A 22,061-nucleotide genomic window follows, 5' to 3' on the forward strand; every position below is an offset into this window, starting at 1 on the left:
CTTGACTACTGGTCCCAAGGGTGTTGATTGTGAATCCAAGTAAGATAAGATCTTTGACAACTTCAGTCTTCATCTTTCATAACGTTGCCTGTTGGCCCAGCGATGAGGATTTTCTTCTTTTTGCCATTGGGATGTAATCAATATTACTTTTATTAGCTTTTTTATCTTCTGTAGCAAGCATTTCATGTCCTCAGGTTTTTTTAGCAAGCAAGTTTGTGTCATCAGTATAACACAGGTTGTTGATGAATCTTCTTCCAATCCTGATGTCACATTCCTGTACATAAAGTCCAGCTTCTTGAATGATTTGCCCAGCATACAAATTCAATTTGAAAAGTAAGGGTAACAGTGAGAGTTAATTGTCTTTAAATTTTACGAAGCATTCCAAGAAATTAGGTAGCAGAATCTTTGTAAACAAACTAACTCACCAGAGATAAAACTTGGTGGTTGTACTGAATAGGGAGCTCTACTGGCCTAGTAGTGAGGAGTTGTGCTGAAATCCCAGAGGCACAAGGTTCAAATCCACATCAGTTGCTCTGTAGAAGAAGGCAGACCAGGCTTCTCCTGTGCAGTTTACTCCTTCTGAAAACCCACTGGAGAGTCAGCTGGGGGTCAGTCCCAACTTAGTGGCACACAACAACAACAGTACTGAATTTAGAAGCAAGATTCTACCCTAGAACTGCCACTGGAATGAGCCAAGTTCCTTTCTGTGTCTTGTCACCTGAGGAGCTAAAGTGAGTGCTTCCTGACTGACAAATTAAATAGCTCTTTGCTAAAAGACAAGAGAATTTTGTCTAGCTATATATTGACTTAAGAGTCCTTCTTACGCTTATAGGTGAAGCATGTCTGTGTGTGATTTTGTTCAACTCTTGTTCTTTTTCCTAACAGGGTGCATCTGAGAAAGACATTGTGCACTCTGGATTAGCTTACACCATGGAGCGTTCTGCCAGGGTACGTATGCACGCACTGTTCACTTTCTGCTGGTTAAGTGATGTGCGACTCAAGCGTGTTATCTCAGCTGTCAGGTGATGGAGAAGAGCAATCTGTTTAAATATTTGTTATTTTCAGAGCAGAAAATACTTACTTTAGCATTAAATTACAAACATTTCTTCTTCAGGGTCTTCACGCGCTTGTGCTAAGCCTTCGGACTTACGTAGTAATACCATGTTAGAAGGGAGAGAGTGATACTGGACAGTTAGCAGGTTAGGCAGACTTCGTGGAGTGCAGTTTATCACCGTATGGCAGCTGTAGAAAGCTACTCTACCTTGCAGTTGGACAGATATAAAGTTTTTTGACCATGCAACCTCTATTTCAAGGTCTTAAACAGAGTTTGAGATTTGTTTTCCTAATTTCTTAAGGTATTCAGACTCTGTTCACTTGAATTTTTAAGTTGTTTATTTTAAATCATATAATATCCTAAGTGAACCTGTTCCAGACAACAGTAACTGAAGGACATAGATATAGCTCACACTTAAAATTCTAAAATGCCATGTTTTAGCCATCACAAGTAAAAGTATAGGAACCGGTGTTAATTCCAGAGGATGAGCACATCTGGTTAGAACTTGTGTTCTGTATGGCTGCACTGGCCTCTGTGGGAATGGGGATAGGGTGAACCAGTCCTGGGCCCACAGGTGCCTGTGCGCATCCTGCCCACTGCTGGACTTGGCAGGCTTTCACTTCATCTTCTCCTTCATTGCAGCAAATCATGCGCACAGCCATGAAGTATAACCTGGGGTTGGACCTGAGAACTGCTGCCTATGTCAATGCCATTGAGAAAGTCTTCAAGGTGTACAACGAAGCTGGTGTGACCTTCACATAAATGCATCGTAACTGGCTTCTCCACTCTCCTCCTCACCTGTAACTTTCCGCAGACTTATCACAGTTTACATGTAACCGCAGGAATCTCTTTTCTCTCATGACTTACTAGCTAATAAACACCATTCTCAACAAGTCAGTCCAAATTAGCCCTGTAAAAAGAAGTCAAGTTTGGGTGATCATGTGCAAGTTCTCGTATATGAAAGTAGAAATAGCCCGTGTCTGAGCATCATTTCTGGTATTTTGCCTTTGAATTTAAAGTCCATCCCATCTGGCCTTGCTTCCTTGCTCTGTGACTGCATCCCAGTATGTTAGTAACTGTTGGTTAGGGGGAGTACCTGCTGTCCAGGAGCACCTAGCAGCTTGCATTCTTTTACTCTGGATGAGCGTGGAATATGTTTAACTTTGACAAGAAGTGGGCATGTGGCATTTTTGGAAGATGGCATGGTCCTAAAATGAGTTCTTGCTATTTCCTATCAGCAATATAACTCAATTTTGCAAACAAAAAAGCAGTTTCATATTATGTGTTTTATTCTATAGAATAAAATAAGTACATATGCTCTAATAAAATTGCCTCAAATCATTTAACAATCTTAACCTTGACTCAAGCAGAGAATGCCTATAAACATAAATGGAAAAGCTAGTATTTTTATAACATAAAACTATTTCATTTATAGCTTATCAGTTATGTATTGTCTAGTAAAAAAAAGTCAGATGGAGAAGTACATTCTCTTCATTACTGTAAGATGATGGAGGCTATTTTTGTTAAAACTGTCTGAATTTGCTAAGTGTAATTATGACACATAGTCCAAAGAATGCCATAACCTCCTTATCATGTTACTTTTTCTTTTTTTTTAACAGTCTATCATGTTGACTAATTGAACAATAATTCAAGTAAAGTATCCCAGAAAAATCAGTACTCTGTTGCCTTGTTTGGAGTCTTGCTGGTAGCTCTGAGAATGCCAATGATCACAACTTGTAAGACGCCTCACATGCTGCCCCCAGGCTTAATTAACATAGTCTGAAACCTCCACGTCAGTGCTTGGTTGGGACTTGCGTGGCCAGGGCCTTTTGAAAACTAGTGTCCCAGTGAATTACTAGATGTTATTTATGTAATGAATGAATACATTTTCCATTTTTTATTTTAAACAATAATACCCTTTCAGAAATTTCTAACTACTTTGTAACTGCATGACTTAACCTGGTGATAAAGCAGTTATTAAAAGTCTACCTTTTCCAAAGTGTGCTTCTTCTCTGTGTTTTCATGTTTGATGTTTCTTTTAGTAAATAATAACTCTACGGTTGAGTTTTTGTACCAACATTTACATGCCACTTTTTTCTGCTACATTGTAAGCTGCTTTTAAATGGCCCAAACTGTGTTTCATATTATTAAACAATATTGATGGCTATTCTTAGAGAAAGGAGCCTCATGCTAGAAGTTGATAACACTAGAGTTCATTTTTATTGTCTTCTCTTTTTTTTTTTTAAATAAAGGAGAGTTCTTTGATTATGTTGGGTTTGTGTTTTGTTGTTTGTTTTTTGGTGTTTTAAGTTAAAATGTCTTCATTTATATGGTGTCTACTATTCTCTGTTAAAAATCAGTGATATTTATCTTTCAGTTTGTCAAATTAACTAAGAAACATTATTATTTCATATGTTGACATGATGTCAGTGTAGCAAAGTGCATTTAATAGGCATTATTAAATAACTATACATATGCGGAATCTGAGTTCTAGAAGAACATTACATGTGGGCACACCGGGATTCCATGTAAGACTAGGGTTAACAGATATGCTTGTGCTGGTTTCTGGTAACTAGCTTCCTTTCTGTGAATCTGTTAATACCCAATACCAAATCTTTCCACTCCTGGAGAAGAGATTGCTTCTTTTGGATTTTCTCCAGCTGCTTTTTGTTTTTAGTAATTTAGCCACAGAATACAATAACTACATAAGAGCAACATTGACACCTGATTCTATCTTTTATCTGCCAAATGGAAATCCCAACTTGAACTCTTTATTGTGCTTTGAGTTAACATTTACCAGGCAAATTTGCTTTCTATTTGATGGTTCATGCACATTCATTTCATCACATCAATTACAGTCCTCACATTGTAACCCTGCTTCCCATTTCTGTCCTGTGTTTCTGTCTTCCAGTTTCTGTCCTAATGTTTCCATTGGTCCTTCTTGCCTCTCTCTTGCTGCCTTCTGAGTGTTATCCCTGGACAAATGTACTCATTTGATCTTGTATAAATCATTATTCTCAGAAGCATGTTCCTCCTTAGAGGCTTGAGGTGATTTCATTTTCAGGCTTAAAAGGTGACTAAGGGCTTGATTTTCACAAATCACTATCAGACCAGTCGGCCAGGTCTTTTAAGATTTTTCATTTTGCTCCGCATTTTTGTGCCATTTGCCAGATCCCTTTCAGAGCAGTCAGCAGTGGTTGCAGGCATCATGTAGTTCTTTTGATCTCAAGGTCTTGGAGACTGAAGTTCAAGTGGCCATTTGGACTAAATAGTCTTTTACTTTCTTTATTCTTCTTTGTACCAGGCTCATAGAAACCATTAGTTGCACTGTGAATGTCAGCTCACAAGTTTTAAAACACCAGTCACGACTTACCAGAGTAGGTGTAGGACACTGGCTTTGTGCACTGTCTGGCCTCATGTTTCCAGTGGCTGTGGCCCTGAGGTATGTGATTGTGGCTAAGAAGTTCTCGTCATTCTGTTCCTGTGTGCTCTACTTTACACACCTCCTTAACAATGCTGACAGATAGGCATGTCTAGCAAGCCTGTGTGGTCATGAGGATTATCCTGCTCCTCTCCCTACATGTTCATCTTGCCTCTGTCAGCCTGTGTATCCGCTTGGAAATGAGTATCTGTTAGTCACTGATCATACCAAAATGTATGTCAATAATGTAATATTTTCCTTTATTGTCTGTATTTCTTGTGTACCTGTATCTTTTTCCTGAGCTGTATTGTGCTGATCACCCCCTTTCCCTTTCAGTTAGTCTTTTTTGTTTAATCACATTTCTCACTTCCTTATTAGGTACATCAGTCTGAACCAGCCCCCTGGCTCTATGTACCTAACAAGTATGTGTGCTTATACTTGAGATAAACTCAATAGAGTGATATAGCTCACTCTTCAGTGGATTTTCAGAGACTGAAAGTCACATGGGTGGAGATTGCCCATCTTTCTCTTGCAGAGTATAAGGTCGCCGAGGAAGGACAGAACCCAGTTCAGGCTAAGATAGACAGTTTATTGAGGAGAAACTGCCGGGCTGGCTGTCAAGCAGAAGACCAGCCTCCACTAAAAGTTGGGGAAGGGGATGCTTACAGATGTTTCCTTCAAGATGGGGAAGTGGGCTGGGGTCTCTGATAACTATTCCTGGGAAAGGGGGAGTAGGGTAGTTTCACATCCTTGATAGAGAGAAAAAGCACAGCTGTTGTTTCCTGTGATTGGATTCTTTCAGTAGCCATTCTGGGAGAGGAAGGAAAAAGGCTCTGCAGTCCTAATACAGAGCTGTTGGTGGATTCAAACCACCAAAAAGGTGCTGTCTTTGGGTTCACAGCACAGCTCCTTACCACTAGGCCACCAGAATGTCTTCCTACTCAAGAAAGAGAAATCCTAAAGTGTGTGGGACAATGATAGGAAAAGTTCTAGAATATTAGGAACAAGAGTGAGTAGAATATTACTCAGATCATATGACAGATGGGTAATAAGTCTTAGTCTTTGATCTCTTTGGTTACTAGAAGTTTGAATTCGAAAATTCTAGTCTATTACACTTGATTTAGCTGAAGTTTAATTTTTATGAAAGTGTAAATAACTTGCACATCAGACATAATTACAATGTTAATTGCTTCTGATAGCCAGGCTTGTCACACCGAAAGTCCCATGCCATTGACAGACTCATGACAGCCTTCCATCATGCCCCAAAGCCTGTAAACAGACAGCCTATGTCATCTTGCTCCTGCCAAGCAGCTGGTGAACTGGAACTTTCAGACCTTTCAGTTAGTGTCCCAGTACTTAACACACTGCACCACCTGGGCTACTTTTAAGACTAAAGCAGCACCTAGAGAATACTTGACTTGTCGTGGCCCTATTGGCATAGTTCATTGCATGCTATATTACAAAGTCAGGGCTCTGTATCCACCAGTCACTCTGCAGGAGAACAATGGGTGATCTACTTCTGTTAGGATTTAGAGCCTCACCCTTCCCTCACAGCAAGCAGGCCTTCTTGATCCCGTGAGGAGAGCCTTTTGTGATTCAGGCTTGGCCTTAATAAAACCATTTTAAACTTGGTTACCTGAAGCCAGTGCATGCGTAGGAGGTGAGGATTTGTATACACTAGAGAGAGCAGTCCCCTAGGCAAAGCCACACCTGTGGACGTCATCTGGGACCACCACACCATCCTTTAAACTCACAGTCCTCGGACATGGACAGTTACCCCCTAGCACCACCCTTCCCCCACAGTGAGCAGGCCGTGGCCATCTTGAGCCAGAAGGAGAGGCCACCTGCCGACCAGGCACAGGCCTTCAAGAAAGCCATTTGGAACTTTTCACTCAGAGGCCAGTGGGGTGAGGATTTGCATGAAATATAAAGTAGCCTCCAGTACAAAAGCTGCCCTAGGATTGTCCCCAAACTCTGATTCACAGGCAGTTTCTACCAAGGTGCTGCAAAAGCCCAAGCCAAACCCACTGTCAGCACACAACTGATAGCAGCTTGGCCAGCCTGTGAGACCCCACCTTGAAGCCCTGCCCTACAGCTGACTAGCCTAACAGGTGGGAGCTGCACTCACCTCAGGCTATAGGTGGAAAACTTTAAGGCACAGTGTTATCATTGTGCCCTTGGGCTAGAACTGACTCAGCTCACCCTACAGTGGGTTCTTAGAGTCTGTGGATCCCATGAGGGGAGATTGTCCAACCTTCTCCCATGGAGTGGTTGGTGGATTCAGGCCGACCTGCCTTTGGGTTGGCAGCACAGCTCCTGCCCACTGACCTACTACCGTCACCTCATAAAAGTGTAGTTGGTGCATGGTTCGAATCCACCAGATGCTCTGCTGGAGAAGGAGGAACAATCTCTTGTACAAGTCGGATCCAATTTGGCAGTACGTACACACACACAAATAATAAGAAATAAAAAATAATTTTTTTAAAAAAGGTGTAGTAACAGGAAATCACTGAACAAAATAGATTCCATTTCACAGAGAGCTCCTGATCCACAGGCACAGGGATTCAGAAATTCAATGGCCTAACGGGCAGAAATGCAAAGATGTCTTCTGCTAAGGGGCAACAGGGAAAGATAAAAAATTTGTCAGCCCCTTCAGTGAGTCTGGTCCCTTACTATCCTCAGTATGGGCACACTGGACTAGAGTGTCCACATATTCCATCAGAACGAGGTTCAACGTGTACCTCACCTGTCCAGGATTACACATGAACCCCACAAACCCCCCAGCCAACAACATTGCACAGATAATTACTCAGACACCCCATCAGCTGTCAGACACACTAGTAGAAAGTAAAGGGTTTTTGGAAATCTACAGCATCATTACAATGTACTGAAAGCAACAGACAACGTCAAATCCTACAAAAAAACCCAAAACAAAATGTCACACAAAAAGTGATCAAAGCACAGAGTCCACAATCTCCCAGAGGGAGAAAGACTGAGTTCTCTGAGAGGAAATTGACAAGAGTGATGATCAAGTGATTCTACAAGATGGTAAAAAAATAAGAAGATAAAGGAATCTACAGCAAAACTAGAAGAATTCTATATTTAAAAAGCAGATAAAATCAATGAAATATTAGAAACTATAGGAAAACAAGAAACTGTAATCTAGAATAAGACCAACATTCCAGAAATTCAACAAAATGTTGAATGGAAGAGCAGAATCAAACAGATAGAATGCAGAATCAGCAAAACAGAAGTTAGTGTGTTCACTACTTTCCTAGATAAAAAAGCAGAAAGAAGGGAAATGAAGGCATAAGAGTGATGCAGGATACTGTCAATATAAGTAACATACACAGGATTCCAAAGCAGGAAGACACAAAAACCTTGAGAAAACTGGAAGGTTTTACTAGAAGAAAACTTCCTGCATACCATGAAAAATTAGAAAATACACATCCTGGAAGTTGAGGTAACCCCAAACAGGAGAGACCCAAAAGAAAAGTCATCAAAGCATATAGTCAGATTCTCCAAAATCAAAGACAAGGAAAGAATTCTGAAATTAGCCCAAGGAAAGTGAAAATTAACCTACAAAGGAGAACCAATAAGCCCCTGTTTCTCAGTGGAAGCTGTGCAAGCAAGGAGACAAGATTGACATATATAGAACTCTGAAAGAGAACTGCTGAAAATCCTGTACCCAGCGAAACTGTGCATCAGATATAGTGGAGAAATTGGGACATTCTCAGAAAAGCAGAAACTAAGGGAATCATAAGAACAAGATCAACAATGCAAGAAATAGTAAAGGAAGTCCTTCACACAAAGTTGTCAGAAAAGTGAATGGATCAAAGTAACCAGCAACAATACAAGAAAGAATCCATCAAAATTGTGTAAAAAAAAACAACTCGCACTTTTTTAATTAATTTTAATTAAAATTTACAGACTTAGGGTTTCCAATCATTGCACTTTTCTTCCTGCCCACCCCCTCCCCCAATTCACTTTTCTCCTTGATGATGTTGTTAAGTGCTGTCGAGTTGTAGGTGACTCATAAGCGGCCCTATGAACGAAAGTCCTGGACACCTGTATAACTTTTGTCCTTTCTCCAGATTCATAGGGCTTCCAGAGACAAGCTATTATGGAAGTGGATGCCAGTCCTGCTTCCAAGCTTGTTTTAATCGGGGAGCTCCACCAAACACTGTCCACCATGGGTAACCATTCTGTCATTTGATTCATCGGTGTCACAGTGTTCAGCTTCACAGCAACCACCAAGTGACATACCAAGGTTACACAACCTACAAGACTGTTTCACCAAAAACAATTAAGAGTAAAATAAAAACTCTTTCATTGCTATGCAATCCCTTCCCCCAGGTCTACTGCACTGTGCAGTCTTCATCTGGACTCCTGTCTTTACAATAATCTTTCTGGTAATCACACCCTGTGAATGACTTCTGTGCACCAGTTAAAAGTAAAAAAGCAAAATGGATAAAAAAAAACAAAACACCAAGAGTGGGGGGAGTATATACCTAGCAAATGGGGAAGAAAAAAAAAGGAAAAGTAGCAATATTAACCTTTGATAAAATAGACTTCAGGGTGAAAAAACAACATAAGAGACAAAGAAGGACACTGACACTGCAATGCTCCCAGGGTCAATAAATCAAGAAGATATATCTTGAAGACTATCTACACACCAAAGGACACAAAAACATTAACATACTAGAAAAATAAAGAGCACCACAGAAGTAGTTGTGTACCGTCAAGTCAGAACTGATCCATAGAAGACTCTATATAAGAATAAACAAGTGAGCTTTCAGAGATAGTATGTTGCACATGAGGAAATTTCCCATCTTTCTCCCATGGAGCAGCTGGTGGATTCAAACCGTGTGTACCTTTGCATTCAACAACCACCACCACCTATACATTGGCAGTACAATTCCTTATCACTAAACCACCAGAGCGTCCTCTACAATAGTAGCAGGACACTTAAATACACCACTCAATGAAAGATAGGGCAACTAGAAAGAAACTCAACAAAGATGAACTAAACTGGACAGTTAACCCACTGTATGTCATAGACATATACAGAGCACTACACCCAACAAAAGTTCAGTATACCTTCTTCTCCAGTGCACATGGAACATTCTCCTGACTAGAATATGTAAGGTCATAAAATGAGCCTCAATAAATTTAAATACATTTTAAAGTAAATACTACAAGACATTTTTAGACCACATTGTGATAAAATTATAAATCAACAAGAGGATAAACATGCACTCGGAAGCTAACTACCACCTTGCTTGATTGCTATTGAAATAACAGAAAAACTAAAAAATTTAAAATGTTGTTTGAAGCAAATGAAAATGAAAACATGACACACCAAATCCTCTGGAATACAAAAAAAGTCATGTTAGAATGGTATCAGAGTTCATAGCAATAATGAAAAACATTGAAAGAGAAAAAAGAACTAAAATCAACTACTTATCCCAACATCTCCAACAAATAGAAAAAGAACAGCAAGCAGACCCCACAACCTCTAGAACTAGAAATGAAAATATAAAGACAAAGACAGAAATAAGTAGACTAGAAGACAGAATAACAATTGAAACTATCAACAAGACCAGGAGTTGGTTCTCCAAAAGGGTCAATAAAATTGATAAACCATTGGCAAACCTAACAATGGAAAAGACACAAATAAGAAATGAAAGGGAGCAGTAGAAGAAATGGAAGGGCAATGATGGAATATAATGAAAAGCAATGTTATTGTTGTTAAGTGCCTGCTACTCATAGCAACCCAATGTACAACAGCTCTGAAGCCTGTTCTGTCCTGATCAGTCTCAATGACTCTGACACACCTACCTCCATTTCTCTGGTTACTTTATCAATCCATCTCATCTGGGGTCTTCCTATCTTACACTGTCCCTCCACCCTTCTAAACACAATGTCTTTCTACAAGGATCAGTCCCTCCTCGTACATGCCCAAAGTATGTGAGAAGGAACTTCAGAATCCTAGCCTCCAAGAAGAAACTTGGTTTCACCCTCTCCAAGACAGACCTGTTTATTTTCCTGGTGGTCCATGATATGTTCAAGATTTCTTCAGCACCACAACTCAAAGGCATCAATTCTTCTGTCATTCTTAGTCATTGTCTAGCTCTCTGATGAATAACAATTAATTGTGAAGACCATGGCCTGAATCAGGCACACCTTAGTCTCTAGAATGACATCATTGTTTCTCAACTCTGGAAAGGTCTCTAACAACAGATTTACCTATGCAATTAGTCTTTTTTTATTTCCTGACTGCTGGTGCCAAGAGTGTTGATTGTGGAGCCAAGCAAACTGTAACTATTAAGAATCTCTTCTCCATCCATCATGGTGCTGCCAGTTGGGCCAGTGGTGAGAATCTTTGTTTTCTTTATGTTGAGCTTCAATTTATATTGAAGACTACAGTCCTTGACCTGCAGCAAGCACTTCAGGTCCTTCTCAGATTCAGCAAGCAAGGTTCTGTCATCTGCATAATGCAGGTTGTTGATGAGTCTTCCTCCAATCCTGATGCTACACTCTTCTTCATAAAGCCCAGTCTCCAGAATCATCTGTTCTGCATCTAGATTGTAAAGATATGGAGACAGGACACATCCCAGATGGACTACCTTGCTGATTTTGAACCATGCAGTGTTTACCTGCTCCGTTCTGAGGACTGCTTCCTGGTCCAAGTACAGGTTTCACATATGCACAATCAGGTGTTTTGGGATTCCCATTGTCCTCAAGGTTAACCCAAATTTGTTGTGATCCACAGTCAAATGCCTTTGCATAGTCAATGAAATACAGGTAGCTATCCCTCTGGTACTCTGCTTTCTGCCAAGATCTATCTGACATTGGCAATAATGTCTCTAGTGCCATGGCATCTTCTAAACCCAGCTTGCATTTCTGGTAGTTCTCTGCTAATGTATATGGGAAGCCAAATTTCATACTAAATATTTGTAATAAACCAAATGCTATTTCAGGATGTAGAGGAGGCAAGGTACAAGCTGGAATTCACCCTGAGGCTCCAAGGCAATCCTTAAACATTTACAGTACTCTTTCATTGTATTTGCTAACCCCTCTCTCCTGAATCAAGCAGAAGCTTTTCAATAGAAAGAGCTTAGCTTTATTTGCATTGAATTCTCTTTGTGATTTGCCCTCTGGCGATTTTCAATAAAGACACAGGAAAGCTAAGGACCAGTGCTTCAGTTCACTTCAGTGGTTCAGAACTGTTCACCTCCTGCTTTACCTCTGTTTTCTCCTACATTCTTGGTGTTCTGTCTCATTATTAATACTGATAAAAATACTACACCCTCAATTTGCAACAAATGTACTATTCAAGTCATTTTTGGATAAAGCAATACTTGATGAAAAGCAATAGTTTCACGAATTTAAAAATGTAGAAGAAATGGACAAATTCTTAGAAACTCACACAATACTCACACTGACTGAAAATGGAGCAGGCCCATCAGAAAATAAATTTTATATATATATCTATCTATATATATATATCTATCTATATATATATCTATATATATCTATATCTATATCTATATCTATATCTATATATATATATATATATATATGTAAAACAACAATATCCAATCTCCCAACGAAAACCTTGAACCAAATGGCTTAACCAGAGAATTTTACCAAACATTCAGGGAACTGTTTCAATCAATCAGTCCTACTTAGAATAGTGCAGAATACAATGGAATACTATGCTGCATTAAAAAACAAGGAACTCATGCAATATTATTCAAAATGGTTGACTCTGGAGAACATTATGCTGAGTGAAATATCCCAGTCACAAAAGGACAAATCTTACATGATGCCACTGTTGTAGAATGGGACTGTCCTTGGGGTTGGGGAGAGACTGAGTAAGATGGGTTCAGTAATGTATACTGCACTGAAACAGAGGAGGGAGAAAACTGTTTAAAAGAGATATATAACTAGGTATTTCTGTCATCACAGGAGACTAGAGCAAGGGCTACATGGTGGAGGGGACCTGGGGGAGGGTTTGTAAAACAATGAAAGAATCTTTTCTTTCACTTTTCCATAATTTTTGGACTCATGTACTTATAACTTGTTAGTCAAATTTGTGTCTTCTAGGTTGCAACACCCCCATGATACATCTTCAAGGATATGAACATGTACGGCCAAGCACAATCAATAAGATTGCATCTAAATTCCAAAATCAATCTCCATAATAGTCTATGTGTTTCCTACTGCCAAAGGGGCCCTTTAGAGTAGTGAGAGAAGATCTTCACCCTGAAACCCACAGCGTCCCTTTTCAGCAGGAAGTAGCTAAGAGAATACGCCATCCCCTTTTCCTTATGACTCAGGGTGAAGTCTCTCTCAGGGAGGAGTGATAGGGAATGGCAAAGGACACACTGACAAAGAAGATTAATCAGAACTGGCTTTGACAAGCACTGTGGCATTTGGACAAGAACAAACTGGGAGGAGGTTAGAGAGAATAGTGCAACAATGAATGAATGGAAACCCAAAATCTCTGTAAATGTTTTTGAAAATTAATAAAATATAATTATAGAAAAAAAAAGAATAGTGCAGAATATAGAAAAATAAGGAACATTCCCAGATACATTTTATGAGGTAAGCATGTGCTTGATACCAAAGCCTGGTAAGGACACCACCAAAAAAGGAAACTATAGACCAATAAGTCTCATGAACATAGATGCAAAAATTCTTAAGAAAATCTTCATCTATGAATCCAACAGTGTATCAAAAGGATAATTCGCAGTGAAATGGGGTTTCATAATAGGCATACAATGATGGTTGGTTCAACAGAAGAAAAACAACAAGAATCCATCACATCAGTAAAGGACAAGAACTACACATGATAATCTCAGTCGATTCTGAAAACACTTGTGACAAAATCCAACACCCTTTTCTGATTAGAATACCCAGCAAAACGGGAATGGAGGGGAATTTATTCAACATAATTAAACCAATGGCCAACATCATCCTCACTGGACAGAGATTAAAGGCATTCTCCTTGTAAACAAGGATCAGGTAAGGATGCCCAATATCGCCACTCCTATTTTATACCTTTTGAAGCAGGAGTGGCATCCACTGTTGACAGTTATAGAAAAGCTTCAGGCCTTTTGTTCATAGGGTCGCTATGAGATCTGCTCAGCTTGACGGCAATCAGCCACAACAATAACAACATGTGTGCCTATACCGAGAAGGTATTGTCCAAATAGAGCAAAGGAACACTGTATGGTTTAAAATTGAGAAAAGAGTGTGTCAGAACTGTATTCTTTCTCCATACCTATTCAATCTGCAGAGCAAATTATCAAAGAAGCCTAACTTTATGAAGAAGAGTGTGACATCACGATTGGAGGAAGAGTCATCAACAGCCTGTGTTATGTTGGTGGTACAGCCTTGCTTGCTTGCTGAAAGCATAGACAATCTGACGTACTTGCAGCAGAGGATCAAGGTCTACAGCCTTTAATATGGACTACAACTCAACATCAAGAAAACAAAAATCCTCACTACTGGGCCTATGGACAACATGATGATAAATGGAGGAAGACTGACATTGTTAACCATTTCATCTTGCTTGGATCCACAACCAACACCCTTGGTACCAGCACCAGGAGACATGTAACATTGGGAAAACTTGCTGTCATAGATCTTTCCAAAGTACTGAAGAGCAGTGATATCTGTTTAAAGATGCACTTGATTCAAGCCACAGTATTTCTATTCATCTGCTGTGCATCTGAGAGCTGGGCCAGGATGACAGGAGAAGAATTGATGCATTTGAGTTGTGGTGTTGGAGAAGAGTGCTGACTATCCCATGGGCTGCCAAAAAAATAAACAAATATGTATTGCAGAAAGTGCAACCAGGTAAAACTTGGAGGCAAAGATGAAGCTTTTTCTTGCATATCCTGGGCATGTTGCAAGAAGCCATTCCTGTTACAGGAACATCATGCTTGGAAAGGTCACCGAAGGAAAGGAAGACATTCAGCGAGGTGGACTGATACAGTATCTGTGGCAATGGGCTCAAATATGTCAGGGATGATATGGATGGCACAGGATAGGACAGAATTTAGATCTGTTTGTTGTTCATAGTGTCATATGAGTCATACCTGATGACACGTAAGAACAACAGCAACATTCAATATTTTATTGGAAGCCTTAGAACAAAAGGCAAGAGAAGTATATAAGAGGTACACAAATTAGCAAAGAGGAGGTAAAACTGTATATGTACATATTGCACATAGAAATCCTAGAGACAAAGTAAAACCATTGCACATATCAGACCAATTCATGGATGTGACAAGACATATAAAAAGAAACATAAAAAATCAGAATTCTCTACGGAAGCAAAGAGGACATTGAGAAGGAAATAAGTAAAACAATATCAATTGCAATAGCAAGATGAAATACAAACAAATCTAGCTAGAGACAGAAAATTACAAAACACTGCTACAAAAAAAAGGCCTACCTAAGTGCAAGAATAAACCATGTTTATGGATATTGTTATGTGCTGTTGAGTGACTAAGTGCTGTGACTATGACTCAGGGACCCTATGAACAATGGATCTGCACCTTGTCCTATCCCACACAATCCTCATTTTCTCTGATATACTTCAGTTCATTGTTCCTCTCACCGTGTCAATCATCTTGCTCAGGGTCTTCCTTTCTTACTCTGGCCCTTCACCTTTCCAAGCATGATGTTCTTTTTCAAGGACTCACCCCTTCTAACAACATGCCCAAAGTCAAAACTTCACTATACTGGCCCCCAGGGTGCACTCTGCTTGCACTTTCTCCAAGACATATTTGCTTGTCTTATTGACAGTCTATGATCCCGTGGACTCAGTACTCTTCTGCAACATGACAATTCAAAAACATTGATTTTTCTTCTGTCATCCTTATTCATTATCCAATTTTTGGATGTATAAGGCAGGTTGTGGTGAGTCTTCCTTCAATCCTGATGCCACATCCAGCCTCCTGGATGATCTGTTCTGCATACAGATTGAAAAGGTATGGAGATAGGACACATCCCTGGCGTGCACCCTTCCTGATTCTGAACCATACAGTGTTTCCTTGCTCTGTTCTGATGACTGCTTCCTGGTCCAAGTATAGGTTCTGCATAAGCGCAATCAAGTGTTCTGGGATTCCCATTCTTCTCAGAGTTAGCCACAGTTTGTTGTGATCCACACAGAAAAATGCCTTTGCATAGTCAATGAAACACAGACATTCCTCTGGTACTCTCTGCTTTCAGCCAAGATCCATCTAACATTAGCTGCATATTCCTAGTACCATGGTCTCTTCTAAAGCCAGCCTGCACATCTGGCAGTTCTGTTGATGTGCTGTTCCAGTTGTTTTTGGATAATTTTTAGCAGAATCTTGCTTGCATATGATAGTAATGATATTGTTTTGATAATTTCCTCACTCTCTTGGGTCACCTTTCTTTGGAATAGGAACAGATATGAATTTCTTTGACTCAGTTTGATAGTCCTCCATAGCAGTGTTATTCACAATTGTAACAACATGGAAACAGCCCACATGTCCAACTACAATCTAATGGACTGAGAAAAAAAGTAAGATAGAATACTATGCAGCACTCAGAAGCAATGATTTTGAAAATTATTACATAAATTGGGAGAGACTAGAAGTATTTTGCTGGGTGAATTGTAAAATCAGAAAGATAACTAGTAAAACATGCATGGGGATCCAAAAGGAGAAGGGATAGTAACAGAGGGGTGAGAGTTGGCAGGGGGGAAACCATAGGGTCGCAAAATTTGGTGAGTGGAGGAAGAGGGGGGTTAAAGGAAATGGGAAAGATCTGGAGGGGGGATCTGGAAAGACAGGATAATAATGATGGGCATCGTTTAATGGTGATTGATTTTCTAAAACATAATGAATGAGAATGATTGTATGAAACACAATGTGGATGAAGAATAGTGTGAAACACAATGCATACAAACTTTGTATGCAAACCAATGTAAAGTTAAAAAAAAAAACCCAAACAGTTTAAAAAGCCTCCAAATCTGTTTTTAAAGCTTCCAGCAAGCCCCCCCCCCAAAAAAAACTAAAGAAACAAACCAAAACTCCAATGATAATCTCACCCTAGCAACAAGCCAAGTTCAACCGGCTAGCTAAAAGCAAATACTGATGAGGATATGGAGAGATTGAACTCACATGCACTGCTAGTAGGAATGTGAAATGGTACAGACTCTCTTAACCGAGGCAGCCGAGCGGCAGACACAGAGGTGCAGATCTTTGTGCAGACCCTGACTGGCAAGACCATACTCTTGAGGCCAAGTCCAGTAACACCATTGAGAATGTCAAAACCAAAATCCAAGACAAGGAGAGAGTGACCAGCAGCATCTGATATTTATGGGCAAACAGCTAGAGGATGGCCTTCTACTCTCTGACTTCAGCATCCAGAAGGAATCTGCCTGCATTGGTGCTGCATCTGTGTGGTGGCATTACCGAGCTTTCCTGCAACAGCTCACCCAGAAGCATAACTGCAACAAGATGACCTGCTGCAAGTGTTCTGCTTGCCTGCATCCTGTTCTGTTAACTGCTGCAAGAAGTGAGGGCACACTAAAAACCTGTGCCCTCAGTAAAGTCTCTGTTCCATTGAACTGGGGTACGGGGGGGAAGACAGTCTGGCACTTCTTCAATAAGTTAAAATAGAAATACTTTTTGACCCAGCTATCCCACTACTGGGAATGTACCTTGAGGAAACCAGAGCTGCAACACAGAGTATGCATATGCTATGTTTATTTCAGTATTGTTCACAATAGCAAAGAGATGAGAGCAGCCCAAGTGCCCACTGGCAAGTGAATGGATGGAGAAAGTGTGGTACAATCTACACAATGGAGTATTATGTAGCATTGAAAAACAACTAAAACTAAAACCTCATGTAGTTTTTTACAGATAATGAGCACTGTATTAGACTAGCTGAAGGGAAGATCAATTTAAAATTAATGGATAATCAGATGTTATGTGTTTTATAATTAAAAGCCCAGAACAGGACACATACTATAGATTGGATGAACATGATGGAGTTCGGTGGGGACGAGGAAACCAACAAAACAGAATGTGTATTAATAAGTGAATAGAAAATGAATTTATTTGTAAATATTCATTCCAATCACAATTTTTAAAGTAAAAGTTAATGATCTTAGGGGAATGAAAATGTTTGTAGGTGCAGAACCTGCATGGAGGATTGTCATGGGTCAACATGGGCTGTACAGCTGTGTGTGTAGGGAGGTGAGAAGCACAGTAGACACCTGTGAGCCAGCACGCCGTAGGACTGCCATCAGTTAACTTCGCAGGACTTGTGTTTCTTTCACAGAGTGGTAGGTGGTTTTGAAATGCTAACCTTTCAGTGTAACCCTGGTATGTCCACCTGCTGTACAGAGATAACTTGTGGTTGCTGTAAAGCCAAACATTGTGGCACTGATGAGTCAAATGCAAGAATGATTACCCATGGTGGACAGTGTTTGGTGGAGCTCCCCCATTAAAACAAGCTTGGAAGCAGGAGTGGCATCCACCTTCATAATAGCTTGCTTCTGGAAACCCTGTGAACCTGGAGAAGGGACAAAAGTTATACAGGTGTCTAGGACTTTCGTTCAGAGGGTCTCAATGAGTTGCCTGCAACTCAACGGCACTTAATAACAACAACACAACAACCTTTCAGTAAGTAGCAGCACAGTAACCACTGGGCCACTACAGCATCTTCTATAGGGGTGGGGGGCAAAATTGCCCTTGGTAGAGAACCACTGAATTCTGTGGGAGGTTATTCCTTTTTTTGTTTCTTTTTTAAAGAAGGAAATAAAAAGATTAATTGCTTTGGAAAAGTTGGCTGTAAGGGGGGACCTCTCTAGAATACTGAAGAGCAGTGATGTTAGTTTGGAAACTAAGGTACATCTGATCCAGGCCATGGTCTTTGCAATTAGTTGCTATGCGTCAGAGAGCTGAGCAATGACTAAGGAGGATAGAAGAAGAATTGATGCCTTTCAGTTGTGGTGCTGGAGAACTGTCTTGAACATACCATGAACCGCCAAGAAAACAAGTAAGTCTGTCTTGGAGAGGATAAAACCAAGTTTCTCCTTGGAAACTAGAATTTTGAAGCTACACCTCACATATTTTGGGCACGTGGCCAGGAGGGACCAGTCCTCAGAGAAGGACATCATGCTTGGAAGGGTGGAGGGACAGTACAGGAGAAGAAAACCCAGAATGAGATGGATTGACCCAGTGACTGGAGAAATGGGATTAGGTCTGTTGAAGAGGATGTGATTGGCTCAGTATAAGGCAGGGTTCAGAGCTGTTGCACAAAAGATTGCTTTGTATGGCAGGAGACTTGACAGCACATAACAATGACAACAACTGTTATTTTAGTGAGTCTACAAAAAGTTTCATTTTCATTCATTCATACATAGACACTTTTCTCCCTACCCTTCACCTAATTAACTTTGTAATGCTTGGCCTGTTTCAGATTGTTGATTGTCATACATGCACTGTCTAACCGCCCATTCCTTTCTGATTGTCCTTCTCTACCTATTCCATTACTGCTGCTGTGTTTAGCCTATTTTCATAACAGTGATCTTATGCAGTATTTGTACTTTTATGACTGACATTTCACACACCATAATGTCTTCCACACTCATTCACATTGTATAATGTGTTACTTTTTCAGTGCTGCATAATATTCCACTGTGTGAATGTGCCATTCTCTCCTTCCATTCCTGTGCTGGTAGGCACTTGGGCTGCTTCCCTCTCTTTGCTATTGTGAATAATACTGTAGTAAATATGAGTGTGCATACATCTGTTTGATGTACAGCTCTGAATTCTTTGGGGTATTAGGGATATATTTCCAGTCTGCTTGCTTTGGCGACACATATACTAAAATTGGAAAGATACAGAGAAGATTAGCATGGCCCCTGCGCAAGGATGACGTGAAAATTCCTGAAGCATTCCATTTTTTTCCCACAACTGGGAAATATCCTCAATCTGCTTTTTTCCATAAAATGCTTGTCTGACAGATACTTCTGTAAATCTGAGCATTCAGATTAAGACGGACTAGGAAGACGGATTGGCCATCCACTTCCAAAATAGTAGGACTCTGAATACCCTATGTACCAAAGAACACGCATAAACTAACAGGGCAACCGAGGTGGAGCTTTCAAGTATGGAAATACAAAGGAAGAGGAATTGATTTAGTGACTGGGGTAATGGGGGTTGGTGTGTAGAAGACATTCAGATTGGCACAGGATAGAGCAGGGTTTAGGGCTGTTGTACATAGGGTACATAGGGTCACTATGAGTCACAGGCAACTCAACGGCACACAACAACAACAACATATTCCCAGTAGTGGGATAGCTGGATCAATGTAATTTCTATTTTCAACTTTTAAAGGAAATTCCAGACTGTTTTCTATAGGGTTGTACCATTTTACATTCTCACCAACCGTGTATGAGAATTCCATTCTCTACAAATCTTTGCTAGTGCTTGTTGTTTACTGTTCTGTTGAACTTTGCTACTGTTGCTGGGGTGAGATGATATCTCATTGTTTTTGTTTGCATCTCTCTGATAACTAGTGATTTTGAGCATTTTTATGAGTTTTTGGCCATTTTGACTTTCTTCTTTGGTGAAATCTGTTAATACCTTTTGCCCATTTTGTGATTGGTTCTTTGCATTTTTCTTGTTGATTTGTTGGAGTATTCTATTAATTTTAGATATTAATCCTTTATCAGATATGTCATTGCCAATTTTCCCCCCAATCTGCTGGTTTCCTTTTCCTCTATTGGAGAAGTTTTTTGATGTGCACAAGAATTTTTCAGATAGTTTCATTCATTTATTTTATTACCTGCTGGTTATGAATTTTTTGGTTATGGTTAAAAACCTATTCATACTGTAGATTAGGGCTTCTAAATTTGCTCTTATTTTTCTCTCTGATGATGTTTATAGTTTTGGGATTTACATGTATGCCTCTTATTCACAATTAATTCTTGTGTACAGTGTGAGGAGTAGATCTTGTTTTAATTTTCTGCACATCCAAAATTTTGCCAGTATTTTGCCAAAAATGGGCCTCCAATTTTGCCCTCATCATTTGTTAAAGAGGCTATTGTTTCACCATTTAATTGATTCTGTAGTCTTTTCAAAGATCAGTTAACTATAGGTGGTGGCAGTTGTTAAGTGCCACTGAGTCAAGTACAACTCATAGTGACCCTATGATGATCAGACCTGAACCTGTCCTATCCTGTGCTGTCCTCATTAATACTAACAAACTTGAGTCCATTGGTGCAGTTACTGTGTCAATCCATCGTGTTAAGGTTCTCTCTTTAGCTGACCCACTACCTTTCTAAGCAAGACGTTCCTCTCCAAGGAATAGCTTCTCCCAACAATATCTTCAAAATATATGAGATGAAGCTTCATCATCCTTGCCTACAAGGAACATTCTAGCAATCCATAGGATATTCAGTACTTTACAACAACTCAAAGGCATCATTTCTTCTTCTGTCATCGTTATTCATTATCTAGTTCTCAGATGCACAGCAAGTAATTGAAAAGACCCTGGCCTGAATTAGACTCACAGCTGTCTTCAAACTAATATCAGTGTTCTTCAGTACTTTGGAGAGGTCCCTGACAGCAGACTTGTACAATACAATACATCTCGTGATCTCTAACTACTGGTACCAATGGTAGTGTTGTGAATCCAAGTAAGATGAAATACCTTGTGCCCAAGCACAGGTACTAAAAATCCAACTGGAAAAAAAAATTGACTGAGCCACTGTCCATGCCATAATAGTCCCATCTGGGACCCCATGGTTTTTGTATGCCTTATTTGTCTTTCCATTTTGCTCTTAGAGGTACAACACCTATGTTATCAGTTAGTTGTATTGGGGAAATGATTTGCATGAAGTTAATTACTTTAAAGGTTTGGTGTGTATATGTTTGCTTGTTGTTTCTTAGCTCTTATTAGTAAAGCACTTACCAGTTTGTTGTACAAAGATAACTGGGGGTTGCTATGATGCTGAAAGCTATTCCTCCAGCGTTTGAAATGTCAGAAGGGTCACCAATGGTGGACAGGTTTCAGCAGAGCTCCCAGATTAAGACAGACTAAGAACAGGATTGAACATTCATTTATGAAATAACAAGCTTCTGAAAACCTTATGAACAATACAGGAATATAGTTTTAGAGGTGGAGCTCATATTGGAAGTCACTCAAAAGTAAGATAAACAGTTGCAGGCATCCTTTAATAATTGGAGAGTGGAACGTATGAAGTATGAGCATAGGAAAACTAGAAGTTGTCAAAAATTAAATGGAATGCATGAGGAATCCACATTCTAGGTGCTAATGAACTGAGATGGATTGGCATGGCCCATTTTTAATCAGACAATAATATAATCTATTATGCCAAAAATGAAAAACTGAGGAATAATGCTGTCACTTTCATAATTAAAAAGACCATTTCAAGATCTATCCTAGAGTACAATGTTGTGGATAATAGAATTCTATCCATGCCTTTGAGTTGTGGTGATGGAAAAGAGTCTTGAACATACCATGGACTGCCAAAAAAACAAATAAGTCTGTCTTGGAGGT

The 22,061-nt window shown here is 39.8% G+C and overlaps 1 protein-coding gene across 1 annotated transcript in view; it reads left to right on the forward strand.

The window, feature by feature from the left end:
• The window catches only part of LOC102857249 (glutamate dehydrogenase 1, mitochondrial-like), a 67,715-nt gene extending 65,652 nt beyond the window's left edge, over nucleotides 1-2,063 (forward strand). The window contains exons 12-13 of the mRNA XM_006901392.1: nucleotides 886-948; nucleotides 1,697-2,063. Coding sequence (XP_006901454.1) covers nucleotides 886-948; nucleotides 1,697-1,816 — 183 coding nt within the window. The 3' untranslated portion in view covers nucleotides 1,817-2,063. The remainder of the gene's footprint in view (nucleotides 1-885; nucleotides 949-1,696) is intronic.
• The last annotated feature ends 19,998 nt before the right edge of the window (nucleotides 2,064-22,061 follow it).

Source organism: Elephantulus edwardii, unplaced genomic scaffold (assembly GCF_000299155.1).
Source record: "Elephantulus edwardii isolate Elephantulus edwardi_28Jun2011 unplaced genomic scaffold, EleEdw1.0 scaffold00324, whole genome shotgun sequence".
Taxonomy (NCBI): domain Eukaryota; kingdom Metazoa; phylum Chordata; class Mammalia; order Macroscelidea; family Macroscelididae; genus Elephantulus; species Elephantulus edwardii.